Source organism: Hippocampus bargibanti, linkage group LG14, assembly GCF_051943395.1.
Source record: "Hippocampus bargibanti isolate YZ-2025 linkage group LG14, ASM5194339v1, whole genome shotgun sequence".
In the NCBI taxonomy this organism is placed as follows: Eukaryota; Metazoa; Chordata; class Actinopteri; order Syngnathiformes; family Syngnathidae; genus Hippocampus; species Hippocampus bargibanti.
Window position 1 is genome coordinate 1,563,473 of NC_142747.1, and position 18,469 is coordinate 1,581,941.

Below are 18,469 nucleotides of genomic sequence, written 5' to 3' on the forward strand. Positions count from 1 at the left end.
CCATCGATGAGGTTTCTTCAGCCGTCATCTGTACTTTTTTGAAGGTGTCGGACGTTTCGCCTCCTATCCAAGAGGCTTCGCTGAGGAAGCCTCTTGGATAGGCAATGCAGACAATGCAATGTTTGTGTTGCATTGTCTGCCTAAAGTCACGTAGACTCCTCTTTCTCAGCGGCTTTCAAAACTCTCAAGTACACTTTTCAGTCACGGTGTAGTCCGAAGTACGAAACAGGCTCCTGATTGGCTGCCGGTGCTGAGTTCCAGATGAAAGAGGAGAGGATCCAAGCGTCTCTTCACCAGTGGATCAGTGACATCATGGTGGAATGCACTAAACTCTCGCGACTGTATAACTGGTCAAGCTTAGAGACAAAATTGGTCGAATCTGATTTAAAAGCACTGCTCTCCACACTGTTATGCGTCAATGCTGACCTGCGGTTCTGTAGAGCTACTGACATTGGTGCAAAGACTGAGTACAAGCACAAAAATTCACAGTGGGGCGTTGAGGAGGGGTAGCTTGCCAGAAAAATACTTGCAATTTCAGGTTAATTGGAACATGACTTTTTGTCCTCCTTGGTGTCTGTGTTTATGCTGGCTGGCTGTGGCTATTGGAGATAGATGTATTGTAAGGTGATTGCACTAACAGATGTTTCTAACACATCACTGTGCTCTGTTGCCTGCTTAAGTGTCCGTGTCTGCCCAGGACAGGAAACACATACAGCAGACGCCATACTATCCTTCAACTTTTAAAACAAAGAAGCAATCTGTCCTGCAAAAAAACAGTGAATAAAAAAGGGTAATTGCTAGTGACATACCTGTCAACTTTGGCTAAAAGCTGCCCTTATAAATGATTATAATTCCTGTGTAAAAGTTGTAGTACACCGTACATTATTTGAAATGATGAAAAAAACGCGAACACAAGCGGAAATGCATACGCGCACGTCAAGCTTTTATCAATTTGACTGTTCGCAGCTAGAAAAAAATACAACGCGATCGGATATATCGATAGTCCGGTTATATCGATATTTTTTCAGACTCCCGAGAATATCGATATACCGAGACTTTACTGCATATATATATATATATATATATATATATATATATATATATATATATATATATATATATATATATATATATATATATATATATTGCTGGTACATAAAAAAGTAATAATAATAATACATTTAATTTATAAGTGTCTTTCAAAACTCTCAAGTACACTTTACAGTCACAGGATATTTGTTCTGCGGGTGAGCAGCGGCAGCCACACGCGCCAGCGTTCACACAATTCGGAAGTCTTCATGGTGTGTTGCCCATACGTGGCATAAGGAACGCCAAAGTGGCCTGTTAGCTGCAGCAGACTCTAGATCGCTGGGCTTGATGTTGCACTTCTTTAGAGTCTGTTTAAGATGGTCTTTGTATCACAGCTTTGGACACCAGGCTTCCTAATCGCTGACTAGCGTTGTCCATAAAACACCTGTCCGGATGACATGTCCAACCCACAGGAGTTGCCTCTTAGCTAGTATAGCCTCAATACTGGTGGAGGCAGTGTGTTGAACGATGTCAGTGTGTGGGACATGATCCTGCCAGGTGATGCCAAGGATGCGTTGGAGACACCTGATGAGGAATGCATCAAGGCGTCTCACATGGCATTGGCATCTCTCCCCTGAATCACCCTTACCGTCTTTGTCTTTCTGTCTTGCCAACCAGTAAAGATTAGGCTCTCCTTACTCGCTCTCCAGCCGAGCATCCAAGTGATCGTAGGCCTTTTGTTTGGCCTTTGCCACCTTTATTTTCACCATGCTGCATCTCCCTGTACTCCAGTCTAATCTCTTCCATCCTCTCGGTGTCCCACTTCTTCTTTGTTAACGTATGTCTCTGATTACACACCTGCACCTCCCCATTCCACCACCAAGTCTCATTATCTACTTTTCTTCCAGTTGATACACCAAGTACTTTCCGACCTATCTCTCTGATCATAGTCACTGTAATTTGCCAGACATCCTTCAGATGGGACAGTCTATACAAAATGTAGTCTATCTGTGTTCTCCTGTCTCTACTCTTACAGGTCAGCCCAGGTTCCTTTCTCTTCTGAAAGAAAGTGTTCACAATTGCCATTTACATCCTCTTCGCAAAGTCAACCACCATCTGTCCTTCTGTGTTTCTCATCTGGAGTCCAAACCTGCCCATCACCTCCTCATTATCTTTGTATCCTGCGCCAAAATGTCCAATGAAGTCTCTACCAATTACAACTCTCTCACTTCGAGGAATGTTCTGTATGATTTCAAAGTCAAACCAACATTTCTTCTTTTCCTCCAAATCATAGTATACCAACTAACAACATCGAAAATCACACCTTACATTTCTAGCTTGAGACTCATCATTCTATCCGATACTCATTTTACATCTAAGACATTCCTAACAAACTCTTTAAAGATAACCCCAACTCCATTTATCTTTCTGTCTACACCATGGTAGATTAACTTGATCCCAGACCCTAAGCTTTGACCCTTGCTCCCTTTTCACCTGGTCTCCTGGACTCACAGTATCTCTACCTTCATGATGATGATGATGATGATGATGATGAAAAGGCAACATTTGACTGCCCTACCTGGGGCCTTCTATATCTTTCTGAGAGTGGTGTGTTTGCCGCGGAAAACCCTTTCTCGCCCCTTTATGTCAGTTCGCTGACGAAACTCTTCGGAAGAGGAGCGAAACATCCGACACCTTCAAGAAGTACAGATGAAGGCTGAAGAAGCCTGTTTTCGCAATGTGGTCCTTCAGCCATGTGCGCAGCATGTGGACTTGAATTCAGGTGTTGATTCCTACCCGTGGAACTTGTATCGCTAGGATGGAAGTCCCTGTCATTCTAGAATAAAAGGAGCTTGTACTGTGACTGGTGGATCCAGCCGTCATGTCCTTCATCCTTGACGGCAGTTGTTGCAATCACTTGCAACTAGCACTTTGAGGAATACAATCGAGGTCTCTGCACTCTCAGCACTGAGGAATAATATATGTCAAAACTGCACCTAGAACGAGTGGGATGTCTATGATTTTCTTTCTGTTCAAATAGTATTTACATGTGGGTAGGTCAGGGGTCGGGAACCTTTTTGACTAAGAGAGCCATAAAAGTAAAATATTTAGAAATGTTTTTCAGTGAGAGCCACACGCACGCGCGCGCGCGCACATACAAACGCTCGCGTCGCGCACACACACACGTGCACGCGCGGCCACTTTTCAACAAAATATCAGAATGTATTATTTAAAATAACTTTGTGATAGTACTCACCGTCAACATGGAACGTTTTCCGTTCCTCGTGATTGGTAAAAATCCTTTCAAACGATCAGAATGAAATTCAACTTGCCCGTCCAGAGGTGAAGTTACTGCTAGCTAGCCTGCACACGGCTCATAAACTTCCACACTTGCTATCTGCAATCTACTTCTCACAGAACTATGTCGATGCTAACGTTAACATATACACACAGTCTCTTCAATGTTCAACAATTGACTTATTTTTGTAATAGCCTTCTTCACAAAATGTTTCTCATTGTCACTTCTGATTACAGATGGAATACCAAACTTGGGAATTTTTCATTCACATACTGCTTTAATGACAGTTACCGAATCATCGCTTCTTCTTTTCCTTTCGGCTTTTCCCTTCAGGGGTAGCCACAGCGAATCAATGTCCTCCATCTATCCCGGTTTTGTGCATCCTCTCCTCTCACACCAGCGACCTTCATGTCCTCTTTGACCACATCCATAAACCTCCTCTTGGGTCTTCCTCTCGGTCTCCTGCCTGGCAGTTCAAGATTCAGCATCCTTCTCTCGATATAGTCACTCTCTCTCCTCTGGACATGTCCAAACCATCTCAGTCTGACTTTCTCTCCAAAGCCTCTAATATGAGTTGTACCTCTAATGTATTCATTCCTGATCCTATCCAACCTGGTCACTCCCAAAGAAAACCTCAACCTTCAGCTCTGCTACCTCCAGCTTTGCTTCCTGTCTTTTCTTCAGTGGCACTGTCTCCAGTCCAAACATCATGGCTGGTCTCACCACTGTTTTATACACTTTTCCTTTCATCCTAGCTGAAACCCTTCTATCACACATCACACCTGACATTTTTCTCCAGCCGCTCCAGCCTGCCTGGACACGCTTCTTCATCTCTTTTCCACACTCTCCATTGCTCTGGACAGTTGACCCCAAGTACTTAAAATCCTCCACCTTCTTTATCTCTTCTCCCTGTCGCATCACTCTTGCACTTGGATCCCTCTCATTCACACACATATACTCCGTCTTGCTGCGACTGATCTTCATTCCTCTCCTTTCCAGGCCATATCTCCACACTTCTAATTTCACCTGTTCCCTGTTCTCGCTACAGATCACAATGTCATCTGCAAACATCATGGTTCAAGGAGATTCTTGTCTAACATCGTCTGTCAGCCTGTCCATCACCATAGCAAATTAGAAGGGGATCAGAGCTGTATAGATGTACAGTACATGCACAATCATGCTCCCCCTTTGACACATGACAAACCATGTGTCAACCTCACCACCACTAAAGGAAATTTGGAAGCCAGGGCTTTCTATTTGTCAGTTTCTCTATTCTTATATCATCTTGTTTTAGTCCTTTATTTTTCCAATATCTGTAAGGTGCTTGTTGCTGACGTGACTTCAACATGTGTTGTATTTAGTGACTCTATTATAAGCATGTCTTATGCTAATGCTGTCATTGGGGGGCACTTGTTGAGTTGCCAGTTTTTCAGCGTGATCCACCAATCGGCTGTCAAGTCTGATTCACATTTGAAAATTACGACCATACTCGGCAGCAGCACGGCTTCCAGCATTTGCTGAGGTAATAGTTTGCAGTCTGCATTTCTTCCTGTTGTTGTTTTGAATCCAAAACACGCCCATAATTGACAGAACACAGGCACAGATCCCAAACAACATTAACTGCCAGTACAAATGTTTATACCTTCTCTTTAAACATTTTGCATGCTTGAATTAACGCTGATAATTCAGCTGCCTGTGCTGAGTAATTGGACCTTAATGTTCCTTGAAATAAAACATTTATTTCTGCGTTGTCACTGCAAATACCACTTTATTCTGGCGATCCTCCCGTTTATTAGCTCACCCATCAACACAAATATTTCTCCTCATTTGCATGTTGTGCTTCCCAGCCCAACTCAGTGGACACCTAGAGGCCAAAACATCTTCCGATAAAAACAATATGCCTTCTTAACTCAATGGGCAAATATTGCATCAATTAGGCCACTGGAAGTAATATCTTATTGGTCTGCCTTTCCAAAGTTGAACCTTCCAGTCTATTTTATCCATTAATAAGGCCCTGACCAAAAAAAATCTTTATTCCTAACATTGAGGTATAACCACTGAGACTGCAAAATAGAATAAATGATTTCCAAGAATTGGCCTTAATGTAATGAAAGAAAGGAAACTGTCAAAACTGCAGGCAACACACACTTGCTCCATCACCACACTCATAGTGTGCAGTAGGTGCTATCCCCATGAGTTTACATCTCCATTAACACTAGATCTGCCACAAGCCCATTTCACCTTTCAGCTAGCATTCTCAGTTTGCCCTTGAGGATATGAGACTCTCAGAGAACCTCAGGATGTCCCTCTCTAACACACTATTTTAAGACGTACAACTTGAAGGATGTGTCAGTTTGGGTTCACGGTGCAGTCATGGAACTGTTTTGTGAATGTGGACATCCATTAAAAGTATGTATTGAGGTTGTCTCTGTAACATCAATGGTATCATTATAATGTGCTGAAACCTGCTCTCTAATACCATGCTGGAAGCACAACGGCAAGTCAACATATTCCGATCTGTGTTGCTGGTTTACTTCTAATGTACTTACATTTCCAAACTAAATCACAGTTGAAGTCCATCGTGAATTTTTTTTTATGACAATAATTTTTAAGTGGTAGCATTTTGACATAAATGATCATTCAAATGTTAACTAAAGTAACCACAGCTATGTTAAAGTTGTAGTTGGGTGTAAACAACCAGATATTTCATTCTGAGGGTTGCAAAAACATGTTTTTTTAAGAAAGCAAAGGGCACTTTCACCATCTTTCAATGAAAACAATATACCAATTGTGCAAAAGAGTTTGAGAAACTGATCTCACAATTGTCTAGTACAGTACAATCATTTAAAAACTTTTTGTTTTCTTCATGGCATTATCTTTTTTCTCAATTACACAAAGTTGCACGTACAGTCGATTACACAGAACCCATAAAAAAATTACATGTTCAATTAGCTACCGTGCATTTACGCCTAATTGTCTTCCTTGCTACCAGACATTGTTGTCTTAACACCATACGTAACCCAGAAACACTGGCATGACATCGTTGACTGATACTTCTCTTCTTTTCCTTTCGGCTTTTTCCTTCGAGGGGTCACCACAACAAATCAGTGTCCTCCATCTTTAAAGGTTTGATCCGCATGTTGGTTTTGGCCAAGCTTTTACGTTGGATGCCCTTCCTGAAACAACCCTCTGTATTTATCCGGGCTTGGGACCAGCACAAGAAGACTTATGTCCCTTTGTGGCTACAGAACAAGCAACTCGCTCAGTAAAAGGCTCCGAAACACAAAATGGTCATCGGCACAGCAACATTCAAAAAAGCAAAAACTATACTCACCATTTGATGACAATGCTCTGATCTTACCGTGAACTGGGCATCTCTTTCCTTACATTACAATCACAAACAGAACTTCAGTCCTTTAAGATGCTTTATCTTGCCAGTTTGAAAGCAATCAGGCATTTCAGTCATTTCCTCTTATTTAACCTCATTTTATCACAAGTCTCTTCTGTCTGATTAAAATGCAATGCGGGTCCCCCGTATTAAATATTTGTGATTATGTGGCTCGATTTTAATCTCCACACGACTAAATTGTCTGTATATTCAGGCTTTAAAATTTTAATGAAATGTGTCCATGCAGCATTTTTAAATTCCAATTGTATTATGCGTCATAATTAGGGTGAGTTTTGCTCATCCCCACTGGAAGTCATATTAGGGAATAATTTAAGAGGCAAAGGGAATGTTTGTTAAACAAGGATAATCAATAACACGACATACCCCGAAATGAGTTTATATATATATATATATATATATATATATATATATATATATGTCATGAGAGGCTAGCTCTCAGCGGCACAGGACTAGGAGCGCAATGGGTGACGAGAGTTACAGGTTTGAATGCAAACAAACGTTTTAATAAAGGGTTTCAGGGGGAATTCACAAGCAACAAAGGCAAATAGCGTCGCTTTCAATACTTAAGTTATAATAAAGTCTCTTCTGAGGTGAAACTGAAGACGTAGTTCTTTTCCATGTGTTTCTAGGTCTCACCCCTCTTGATGTCCTTCCTAGGTAGCCTAGCCACCTTTAGCAAGGGTCCAAATCCAGTGTTCTGTCGTATGGTCCCAACTGGCGATGAGTTCCATGCAGCAATCAGTTTCTCCACAGCGCACAGCAATGGCGCTTGTCTCCCCGGCCTCCACATTCAGAGGCTCTCTGCCTTAAAAGCCTTGCTTGCCAATCAAGCCGTGATCAGCCACAGGTGTGGGGTTTGAATTGCTGCCTTCCAACAGATGGTGCCAAAACTCTCTCTGGGTGAAGCCATCTTAGGGTAATGTATTTGCGTCCCCTTTTCTAACACCAGCTACCTTCATGTCCTCTTTGACCACATCCATAAACCTTCCTCTCGGTCTCTTGCCTGGCAGTTCAAGGCTCAGCATCCTTCTCCCGATATCGTCACTCTCTCTCCTCTGGACATGTCCAAACTATCTCAGTCTGGCCTCTCTGACTTTCTCTGCAAAGCCTCTAATATGAGTTGTCCCTCTAATGTATTCATTCCTGATCCTATCCAACCTGGTCACTCCCAAAGAAAACCTCAACATCTTCAGCTCTGCTACCTCCAGATCTGCTTCCTGTCTTTTCTTCAGTGGCACTGTCTCCAGTCCAAACATCATGGCTGGTCATCCTAGCTGAAACCCTTCAATCACACATCACACCTGACATTTTTCTCCAGCCGCTCGAGCCTGCCTGGACACGCTTCTTCACCTCTTTTCCACACTCTCCATTGCTCTGGACAGTTGACTGTACTTAAAATCCTCCACCTTCTTTATCTCTTCTCCCTGTAGCATCACTCTTGCACTTGGATCCCTCTTATTCACACACATATATTCCGTCTTGCTGCGACTGATCTTCATTCCTCTCCTTTCCAGGGCATATCTCCACATCTCTAGTTTCTCCGCCCCCTGTTCCCTGTTCTCGCTACAGATCACAATGTCATCTGCAAACATCATGGTACAAGGAGATTCTTGTCTAACATCGTCTGTCAGCCTGTCCTTCCATAGCATCGCAAAGAGCTGTAAGGGTACATGCACAATCATGCTCCCCCTTTGACACATGACAAACCATGTGTCAACCTCACCACCACTAAAGGAAATTTGGAAGCTGGAGTCCCACCTCCACCTTGAACTCCTCAGTCACACCGACAGCACACCTTACAACTGTCTTACAGTCATGATACATGTCTTGCACCGCTCTGACATACTTTTCCGTCACTCCAGACTTCCTCATGCAATGCCACAGCTCTTCTCTGGGCTCCCTGTCATACGCTTTCTCCAGATCGACAAAGACAATGCAATTCCATCTGACCTACTCTGAACTTCTCTATCAGCATTCTTAAAGCAAACACTGCATCTGTTGTACTCTTTTTTGGCATGAAGCCATACTGCTGCTCACAAATGTTCACTTCTGCTCTCAACTACTCTTTCCCAGAGTTTCATTGTATGGCTCATCAACTTTATTCCTCTGAAGTTTATTCCTCTGAAGTTAATACAACTCTGCACATCTCCTTTGTTCTTAAAAATGGGCACGAGTACACTTCATCTCCATTCTTCAGGCATCTGTTCACCATCTAAGATCTTGTTGAATAACACCACCGCCACCTCTCCAAGACACTTCCATACCTCGATTGGTAAATCATCAGGCCCGAGTGCCTTTCCCCCCTTCATCATCTTCAGCGCCCCCCTCACTTCATGCTTGCTAATCTTTGCTACGACTTGGTCCACAACAGTCACGTCTTCTACTCTTTGTTCCTTCTCATTTTCCTCATTCATCAATTACTCATTCAGTCTTGCCATCACACTATTGGCACCTGTTAATACATTGCAATCTCTATCCTTAATCACCCGAACCTGCTGCAGGTCCTTACCATCTTTGTCTCTTTGTCCCGCCAGCCTGTAAAGATCAGTCTCACCTTCCTTGCTGCCCAGCCGAGCATACAAGTCATCATAGGCCTCTTGTTTGGCCTTTGCCACCTTTGCTTTAACCGTGCGCTGCATCTCCTTGTACTGCTGTCTACTCTCGTCCGTTCTCTTAGTGTCCCACTTCTTCTTTGCTAACCTCTTTCTCTGTATACACTCCTGCACCTCCCCATTCCACCACCAAGTCTCCTTATCTACCTTTCTTCCACTCGATACACCAAGTACTTTCCGACCTCTGTCTCTGATTATGTTCGCTGTAGTTTGCCAGTCATCTGGAAGGACCTCTTGCCCACCCAGTGCTTGTCTTACCTCCCTCCTAAATGTCATGCAACACTCTTCTTTTTTCAACTTCCACCATTTTGTCCTCACTTCAGCCTTTGGTTTCTTCATCTTCCTCACTGCCAGCGTCATCCTACACACCACCAACCTATGCTGTCTGGCTACACTCTCACCAACCACTACTTTGCAGTCACTGATTTCCTTTAGATGGCACCGTTGACACAAATTGTAGTCTACCTGTGTACTTCTGCCTCCACTCTTATATGTCACCCTATGTTCCTGTCTCTTCTGAAAGAAAGTATTCACAATAGCCATTTCCATTCTCTTAGCAAAGTCAACCACCATCTGTCCTTCAGCGTTCCTTATCTGGAGTCCAAACCTGCCCATCAAAGTCATCAAAGTCCAACCAAAATTTCTCCTTCTCTGCCAGCTCACATCCTACTTGTGGGGCATACCCACAAACAACTTTGAATACTCTTTTTACTTGTAAGACATTCCGAACAAACTCCTCTTTTAAGATAACCCCAACTCCATTTCTCTTTCTGTCTTCACCATGATAGAACAACTTAAACCCTGACCCTAAGCTTCTAGCCTTGCTCCCTTTCCACCTGGTCTCCTGGACACACAGTATGTCTACCTTCCTTCTCTGCATCATATCAACCAGCTCTCGACCTTTACCTGTCATTGTTCCTACATTCAAAGTTCCTACTCTTAGTTCTATACTCTTGGCGTTCCATTTCTCTCTTTTCCTCCGGGCACACCTCGCTCCTCTCTTTCTTCGACCAACAGTAGTCCATTTTCCACTGGCACCCTGAAGGTCAACAGTACCAATGGCGGCCGTTGTTAACCCGGGTCTCAACCGATCCGGTATGGGATTCAGAGGTTTGATTCGCATATTTGTTTTGGCAATTTTTTTTACGTTGGATGCCCTTCCTGACACAACCCTCTGTATTTATCCGGGCTTGGGACCGGCACAATAAGACACTGGCTTGTGCCCCCTTGTGGCTATATTATTATTATTATTATAATAATAATAATAATGATAATAATAATAATAATAATAATAATAATAATAATAATAATAATAATAAATTTTATTTTAAGAACCTTTCAAATCTGTCAATGACATTTTACAGTCACAGACAAGCATAGATAGTATAATAAATAAAATACAATTATAAATAGAAACAAGAGATAGAGCTACACAGAAAATGCAATTTTAATTATGTGGGTTTTGAGATGAGATTTGAAGGTGGGAAGAGAATCGATGTTACGAATGTTGGGAGGAAGTGAGTTCCAGAGTTTGGGGGCAGAGCATCTCAAAGCTATGTCCCCCATCGTGCTGAGACGGGCAGGGGGGGCACACAGATTAGAGGGAGGAAGAGGATCTGAGGAAACGAGAGGGAATAGAAATTTGAAGAAGGTCAGATAAGTATGGGGGGCAAGGTTATGGATAGCTTTAAATGTATAAAGGATAATTTAAAGTTGATTCTATATTTGACCAGGAGCCAGTGGAGCTCTTGGAGGACGGGGGTGATGTGGTGACAGGAAGAGATTCTGGTGATGATCCGGGCTGAAGAATTCTGGATGAGTTGAAGTTTGTGGAGAAGTTTCTTAGGGACACCACGGAGAAGTGAATTGCAATAGTTATTCCGGGAGGTGACAAGACTATGAACAAGGATAGCAGTGGTGTGAGGGGTGAGATGTATGTATGTATATTTAACTTGAGCAACCTGATTTACAAGATTGTTTCTAAAGCACGTATTTGCTTTTTGAATATGGTGGTGGATTAGCAATGAATTATTGAGTGATTTTAAAATGCCATTTTTTTAAACAATTGTGTACATGTGCAGTAAGGTCCCCTACAAATAAAGTTGAGTGATGAGTTGTATCACATGAGCAGAGTAGTGTCATACTCTGTTTCCCAAGTGTCAAGGCAGATTGCACTTATGGAATGTCAGTAAAGCTGCAGGGTTGAGGCATGTGTTAATGCACAACAAAGATCCTCATTGATCGCTGAGTAAATGTGAAACCAAGCATTTATAGTCAGAAAATCATCATCAATTGTAAGATTGCTGGTACCAGCCACATCTTGTCTGTTTTAGATCTTTGATTTCGACACACTCAATTTAAATGATTTGGGTACTTATCAAGCTCTACAGAGTCCTGAAAAGATCAGAAAAAAATTATATTGGGTGTCAGGATCTAAAGCAAACAGGAGTTTGCTGCCTCTGTTCTAAATTATCCCGAAGTGTGAGTGTACGCATGGATGGTTGCTTCTTTTTTGTGCCCTGCAATTGTCTGGCAACCAGTTCAGGGTGTATCATACCCAGAAACAGCACTCAGACGCCGACAAGGCTAAAAAAATCCATAGATCCATTCCAAAATGAATGCATGGATGTTCTTTGATCAAAATATATATACAGGTAACATTCGACTTCCGACAACATCGACTTACGGCCAGCTTGACTTACGACCAGCCATACTTACGCCCATGACCTCCAGACCCAATTTTTAAAATTTTAATTCTACGCCTGGCACCACAACGCATGAGTGGGCCGGCAACGTGTAGAACAATTTTGGCCAGCCAGCCAGCATCTCACTCTCGCACAGCAATTGACCGTGTGATTCCACCAGAGGGTGGGGGGGGATTTCGAGTCATTGATGGCGAGACGAAAAAAGGTACATCCAATGCAATCCAATCCAATCCAATTTAGCGTGTCTAAAGTCTCTATTCAACATTTTGATGGATTTCGACTTACGACCATTTTGACTTCCGACCATGTGGTCGGAACGGAACTCGGTCGTAAGTCGGATGTTACCTGTATATATCATGACTAGATGCAGCAGATATACAAATTAAGCGTAACTGATATAATTTGGAATTAATGTCCGTATTTATTTTCAGATACTTTGGATGGCCGTGAAGTCACCCTTCTAGAGGTATATGGAAGTTGGCCTGAAAGCTTTGGTGTGCCGCGGCACAATATCAACATCACAGATGCAAGCGAAGAAAGCCTCAGAGAGCAATTGGCAGATGCTATGTCTGAGTTTCCTTCTCAAGATGTACAAGGGTCTGCTACAGGTCAGTAGATCACATTCACATTTACAAATACAAATATCGTACCGAATGAAACAATTTGTTGTGGTTTCAAGGTGCAGTCACAACTGTTGAAATTGACTGTGAAATTGCCAGTCATAAGGTTAGACACCCTGATGTAAATTTAATTCTATATAAAGATATTCTAAGTATAGTAAAATAAAAATGTCAGCAGACTGAGATGTAGACTGTAAATGTGCAAAACTGTTTAATAAAAAACTGGACTGAGTGCAAGTATCAAGAAAGGTAAATTGATATATGTAGCAGTATTGCATCAACCCATATTTACAGTACAAGAGTCCAGTTTATTTTTATTTTATTTATTTATTTATTTATTTTTTCACATGTGATTATTGAGAATTGAGAAGCCTGTCAGCAGTCGGAAGGAACGTACCTCTCCACCCCTCCAGGGTGGGCAGGGGGGAGGGGCTGTCCATCATAGATTTTAGTTTCCAAATTTGAGAGTCCAGCGAGCAGCCCAGGACAAAACTGGCCCTCTTGACCAGGGGCTCCAGTCTTTTCCTGTCCCGGGTGGTGATGCTGCCTGACCAGCAGATAATTCCATAGTGGATGGCTGAAGTGACCACAGAGTCATAGAAAGTCTTTAGGAGTGACCCCTGAACCCCAAAAGACCTCAGTTTCCTGAGTAGGAAAAGGCGCCTGTCCCTATTTGATTAGGGCATCCGTGTTTGCAGTCCAGTTTATTGTTGAGAGTAACACCCAGGTACTTGTAGGAGGTCACCCTCTCGATGTCCAAACCCTGGATGTTCAACGGTGCAGGTGAGAATTGTTTCCTGCAGAAATCCACAAACAACTCCTTGGTTTTCCCGGTGTTGATCTGGAGGTGATTCTGCTGGCATCAGTCCACAAAGTCCTTTGTCAGTCCCCTGTACTCCCAATCGTCTCCCTCTGTAATGAGGCCGACAATAGCTAAGTCGTCAGAGAACTTCTGAGGTGGCAGGTTGGGGTGTTGTAATTGAAGTCCGAGGTGTAGAGGGTGAACAGGAATGGAGCCAGGACTGTCCCCTGTGGCGCTCCTGTGCTGCAGAAAAGCCTGTTCGACTCACAGTTCTTTACCCTCACGTACTGTGGACTGTTTGTGAGGTAATCTGTAATCCAAAATGTGAGGTTGTAGTCCACTCCAGCACGCCACAGCTTGTCCCCGAGTAGAAGTATTAGAAGAACATCACGTTATCCTCACCGTGCTACCAGCATTCTCGAGGTGCAGCAGCACCAAGTGGAGGAGGTAGATGATGGCATCCTCCACACCGATGTTAGGCTGGTAGGCAAACTGTAGTGGGTCCAGTGATGAGCTCGCCAGCAGTCGCAGGTGTCTGAGGACAAGTCTCTCCAGCGTCTTCATCAGGTGAGACGTCAGCGCCACCGGTCTGTAGCTGTTGAGCTCCTTTGGGTAGGCAATCTTGGGCACTTGGATCAGGCATGACGTTTTCCACGGCAGTGGAACTCTGCCCAGCTTCAGGCTGAGGTTGAATATGTGTTGGACAATGACACACAGCTGGTCGGAGCAGGTCTTGAGGAGTCGGGAGCGGATGTTGTCCGGACCTGCTGCCTCCCTCACTTTCATCCTCCTCAGTTGGTTCCTCACCTGTGCGGTTGTGATAGATAGGCAGGAGCCAGGAGGCAGAGTGGCGGCTAAGGTTGTGGCAACGGTTGGGAGGGCAGTTGTTCGTTGAGGGAAGCTGGTCGTGAGAGGGGGCAGAGACGGAGAGACTTGGTGCAGATGCAAATACAGGTGGAGTTGACGGTGGGCTGAGGGCGACGGTGGGCCGGGGGCGACAAACGTCTTGTCGAACCGATTGAAGAAGCGGTTGAGTTCATCTGCCCAGTCATTGTCTTTTTCGTTTAATGTCACTGGGCTTTTGTGGCCTGAGATGTTTTTCAAGCCCTTCCAGACACCAGCGACATTGCTGGCTTGCAGCTGCTCCTCCATTTTCATCCTGTAGGCCTTCTTTCCCTCTCTGATCTTCCTCCTCAGTTGCATCTGCACGGCCTTCTGGTCCTCTCTGTTGCCCGAAACAAAAGCCCTTTTCTTTTCCTTCAGGAGGGCTTCTATGTCGGGATTAATCCACGGTTTGTTGTTGGAAAAACACCGCACGGTCCTGGTGGGTACGGTGTTTTGTTCACAAAAAGTTTATGTAGTCTGTGATGGTGTCGGTGAGTCAATCAATGTCCTCGCCGTGAATCTCAGTGAAGAGCTCCCACCTGGTTGAGTCAAAGCAGTCCCGCAGAACTTCTTCAGCTTCTGTGAAACATCTTCTGACTGTGCAGGTCACAGCTGGTTGCCTCTGCACCAGGGGTTTGTACACAGGATGGAGATACACCATATTGCGGTCTACTCTTCCGAGAGGGGGAAGGGGGGAAGGTTTGTACGCATCCTTGGCATTTGAAGAGAATAAGTCCGAGATGTTATTGTCTCTGGTGACATAGGTTACATATTGTATGAATGTTGGGAGGGAGGAGTGCAGGGAAACAGGGCGTTGGGCGACTGGGTTTGCAGCTTGTTTAAAACAGTCATGAGGGCATCTGAGGCAGCGCCGCCATTTGCTGTTGGAGGAATGTACGCCGTCACGGCTATGACGTGTGAGAATTCCCGCGGCAGGTTATGCAGCCGGAGGCTAACGGCTAGCAGCTCAGTATCACGAGTGCAGAGTTTTTCTTTGACCGTGATGTGCTCGGGGTTGTACCATTTGTCATTCACAAGCACAGCAATCCCCCCTCCTTTCTGCTTACCGCTCCCTGCATTTCTGTCCGCTCGTACGAGTTGGAAGCCCTACTACGCAGCGTGAGTGTCCGGAGTGATTGACGATAGCCATGTTTCCGTGACGAGTAGCAAACTGGCTTCGCGGTACTCCCTCTGGTGTTGCGTTAGGACCGCAAGCTTTATTCGGGAATGATCTCACATTCCCCACGATAACGGACGGGAGAATGTGTCGGTACTTTCTCTTCCTTTTGCGGCGATCTTTCTCGGCCCGACATCGCCGTTTTCTCCTGCTCAGCTCACGTGGATGTCCGTTGTGGCAGCCGCTAGCCCGCTATTAGCTCGCCATGCTAGCAGCTGGTCTCGACTGTAAACAATGAGATCCCAAGTGCGAGTGGTTTCCCTGTTTACATGAGCGGTGGAAAAAAAAAAATAACGGCGATGAGCAAAAGTGAGGATTCCCATCTCCTTCCCGTAGGTTTCAGGATCGAAAATTAAAAAAACACGAACGGAAAAGTAAATAAATGAAAAAGTAGAACAGAAAGGGACTGAAAAAGGGAAAGAGCTGCTGTAGAGGCAGCCACACAGGGGGACGCCATCTTGTACGTAGTACATCATCCGTTGGAGCCTTCTCTTTGATTTATTCATTGAGCTTGGATGTTTCATCCTGTACAGTGGCACTCACACTACGCCACTCCGTCCTTACGGATTGTGTACAGTCTCAGGGTGCTGGATTTGGGATGGAACACTCCATGCATGGTGAAGAGCTTTTGGGTCTTATCATCCATGGTCTGAATATCTTACTTTGGCCACCTTATTATTCCTGCAGGTCATCTGATCGCTGCGGGGCATAGCTGTTTATTGTCTTGGGGTCTTGTTTTTGCCATTGAGGACTTGCCTCACCCGCTGGAGGTATTTGGTCGTAGCCGCTTTCCTTGTTGCTGGTTCAAGGTTGCCATTGGCTTGTGGTAGAGGTACTTGTAAATATATTCAATGTCTGCTATTGTTCCTTCAGGGAGTGAGATAGATAGATAGATAGATAGATAGATAGATAGATAGATAGATAGATAGATAGATAGATAGATAGATAGATAGATAGATAGATAGATAGATAGATAACTCAACGAACTGGGGTTTTCGAACATAACGAATTTGAACTCTAACAGATTATTGCAGGAGGAATTCACCGAGCAAACAAAATAAAAACACACGTGAATGCGCACCTGGACTTCGTGGTGGGTGGTCTGGTTTCTTCCGATTTGTCGAGCCTGACGGCAGTCACTCATTGGACAAATCCGGCTTAGAGTCACCCTCAGTTCGTATTGCAGCTACGGTGCCAGTCCATTACTGTGTCAGCTTAGACTGCTTCAAAATGTAACGAACAAACTTTGCCATAATCGCCGCTCTCTCTTCCATTATAATAATAATAATAATAATACATTTTATTTTAAGCGCCTTTCAAAGTTTTCAAGGACACTTTACAGTCACAGACAAGCATTGATATTCTAATAAATAACATATAATTACAAATACAATACAATAAATAAAATACAATTATAAATAGAAACAAGAGATAGCGCTACACAGAAAATCCAATTTTAAAGAGGTGGGTTTTGAGATGTGACTTGAAGGTGGGAAGACAATCGATGTTACGAATGTTGGGAGGAAGTGTGTTCCAGAGTTTGGGGGCAGAACAGCTGAAAGCTTTGGCCCCCATCCTGCTGAAACGGGCAGGGGGGGCACACAGAGGTGGAGGGAGGAAGAGGATCTGAGGGATGGAGTGGGAATAGAAATTTGAAGAAGGTCAGATCGGAATGGGGGGGCGAGGTTATGGATAGCTTTAAATGTGTATAGAAGAATTTTATTAAAGTTGATTCTATATTTGACCGCGAGCCAGTGGAGCTCTTGGAGGATGGGAGTGATGTGGTGAAAGGATGAGGTTCTGGTGATGATCCGGGCTGAAGAATTCTGGATGAGTTGAAGCTTGTGGAGAGGTTTCTGAGGCAAACCAAGGAGAAGTGAATTGCAATAGTCAATCCGGGAGGTGACAAGACTATGAACGAGGATACAAGGATAGCAGTGGTGTGAGGGGTGAGAGACGTGCGAAGACGATTGATATTGCATAGGTGGAAGTACGCAGATCAGGTTATTTTCAGGGTTTTTTTCGCTAAATTTGAGGAGGTTATGGGTAAACCAGGATTTCATTAAAACACTGAAACACTCCACCTGCTCCATGTTCTTCATGGGGCGATCGGAGGCTGCTTTTTTTTGGGAGCAAAGCACAATAGTTGCCCTGTAGTGGGAGGGAAATACATTCCCTCAAGTTCTGAAATTCACACATAAGATAGACCGGGAATTGATATTCACACTCCCGTCAAAAAGCGAAACTCAAATAAATTTGGGAATGGTGTTCTACAGCATTTTTTCTATTCCCAAATAAATTCTTGAATAGCTGCAAATTACATAATTAATGTGTCCCTGAAATCAAACCTACTGCGATATTTGAAAAAGTTGTTTAAGGGCAGGCTTTGTTTGACAGTGTGAAAGAGACATGGCCCCAAGTAACTAATCAATCTTTCATTTTCTACAGAACTGCAGAGAGAAGGCAGCATCGAAACACTCAGCAACAGCTCAGGCTCAACCAGTGGCAGCATCCCGCAAAACTTTGAGGGTTATCGTTCCACTCTGCCGACCAACGAGAACCAACCACTGAGCCTCTTCTCCAGTAACTTCCCCTAGAGTGTGGGTGTCAAACTCTTTTTTGTCGCAGGCCACATTGTTGTTACAGTTTCCCTTGAAGGGCCGTTAGAAATTTGGGGAAAGCCTCGAAATGTTTAAACACATTCAATATTAGGAGCAATATTGTGTACGATCTGTTCAAGAAATTAGAGTGTTCAATTTACCTGCCACACATAATTTTGGAATGTATGAGGAAACGGGAGTACTAGGAGAAAACCCACACAGGCACGGGGAGAAAATTCAATCAGCCGGAATCTTCTGCCCTGACCAAATGGTTGGTGTGTAGGCAGCGAGCTTAACAATCTTCCAATAAAAACATGAAGATGAGAATCCA

At 43.9% G+C, this 18,469-nt stretch overlaps 1 protein-coding gene across 1 annotated transcript in view; it reads left to right on the forward strand.

Moving 5' to 3' along the window:
• bcas3 (BCAS3 microtubule associated cell migration factor) overlaps positions 1-18,469 on the forward strand; it is a 207,032-nt gene extending 188,563 nt beyond the window's left edge. Inside the window, 2 exon segments of the mRNA XM_089014628.1 lie at positions 12,486-12,662; positions 17,987-18,469. Of these exon segments, the coding sequence (XP_088870754.1) occupies positions 12,486-12,662; positions 17,987-18,135 (326 nt within the window). The 3' untranslated portion in view covers positions 18,136-18,469.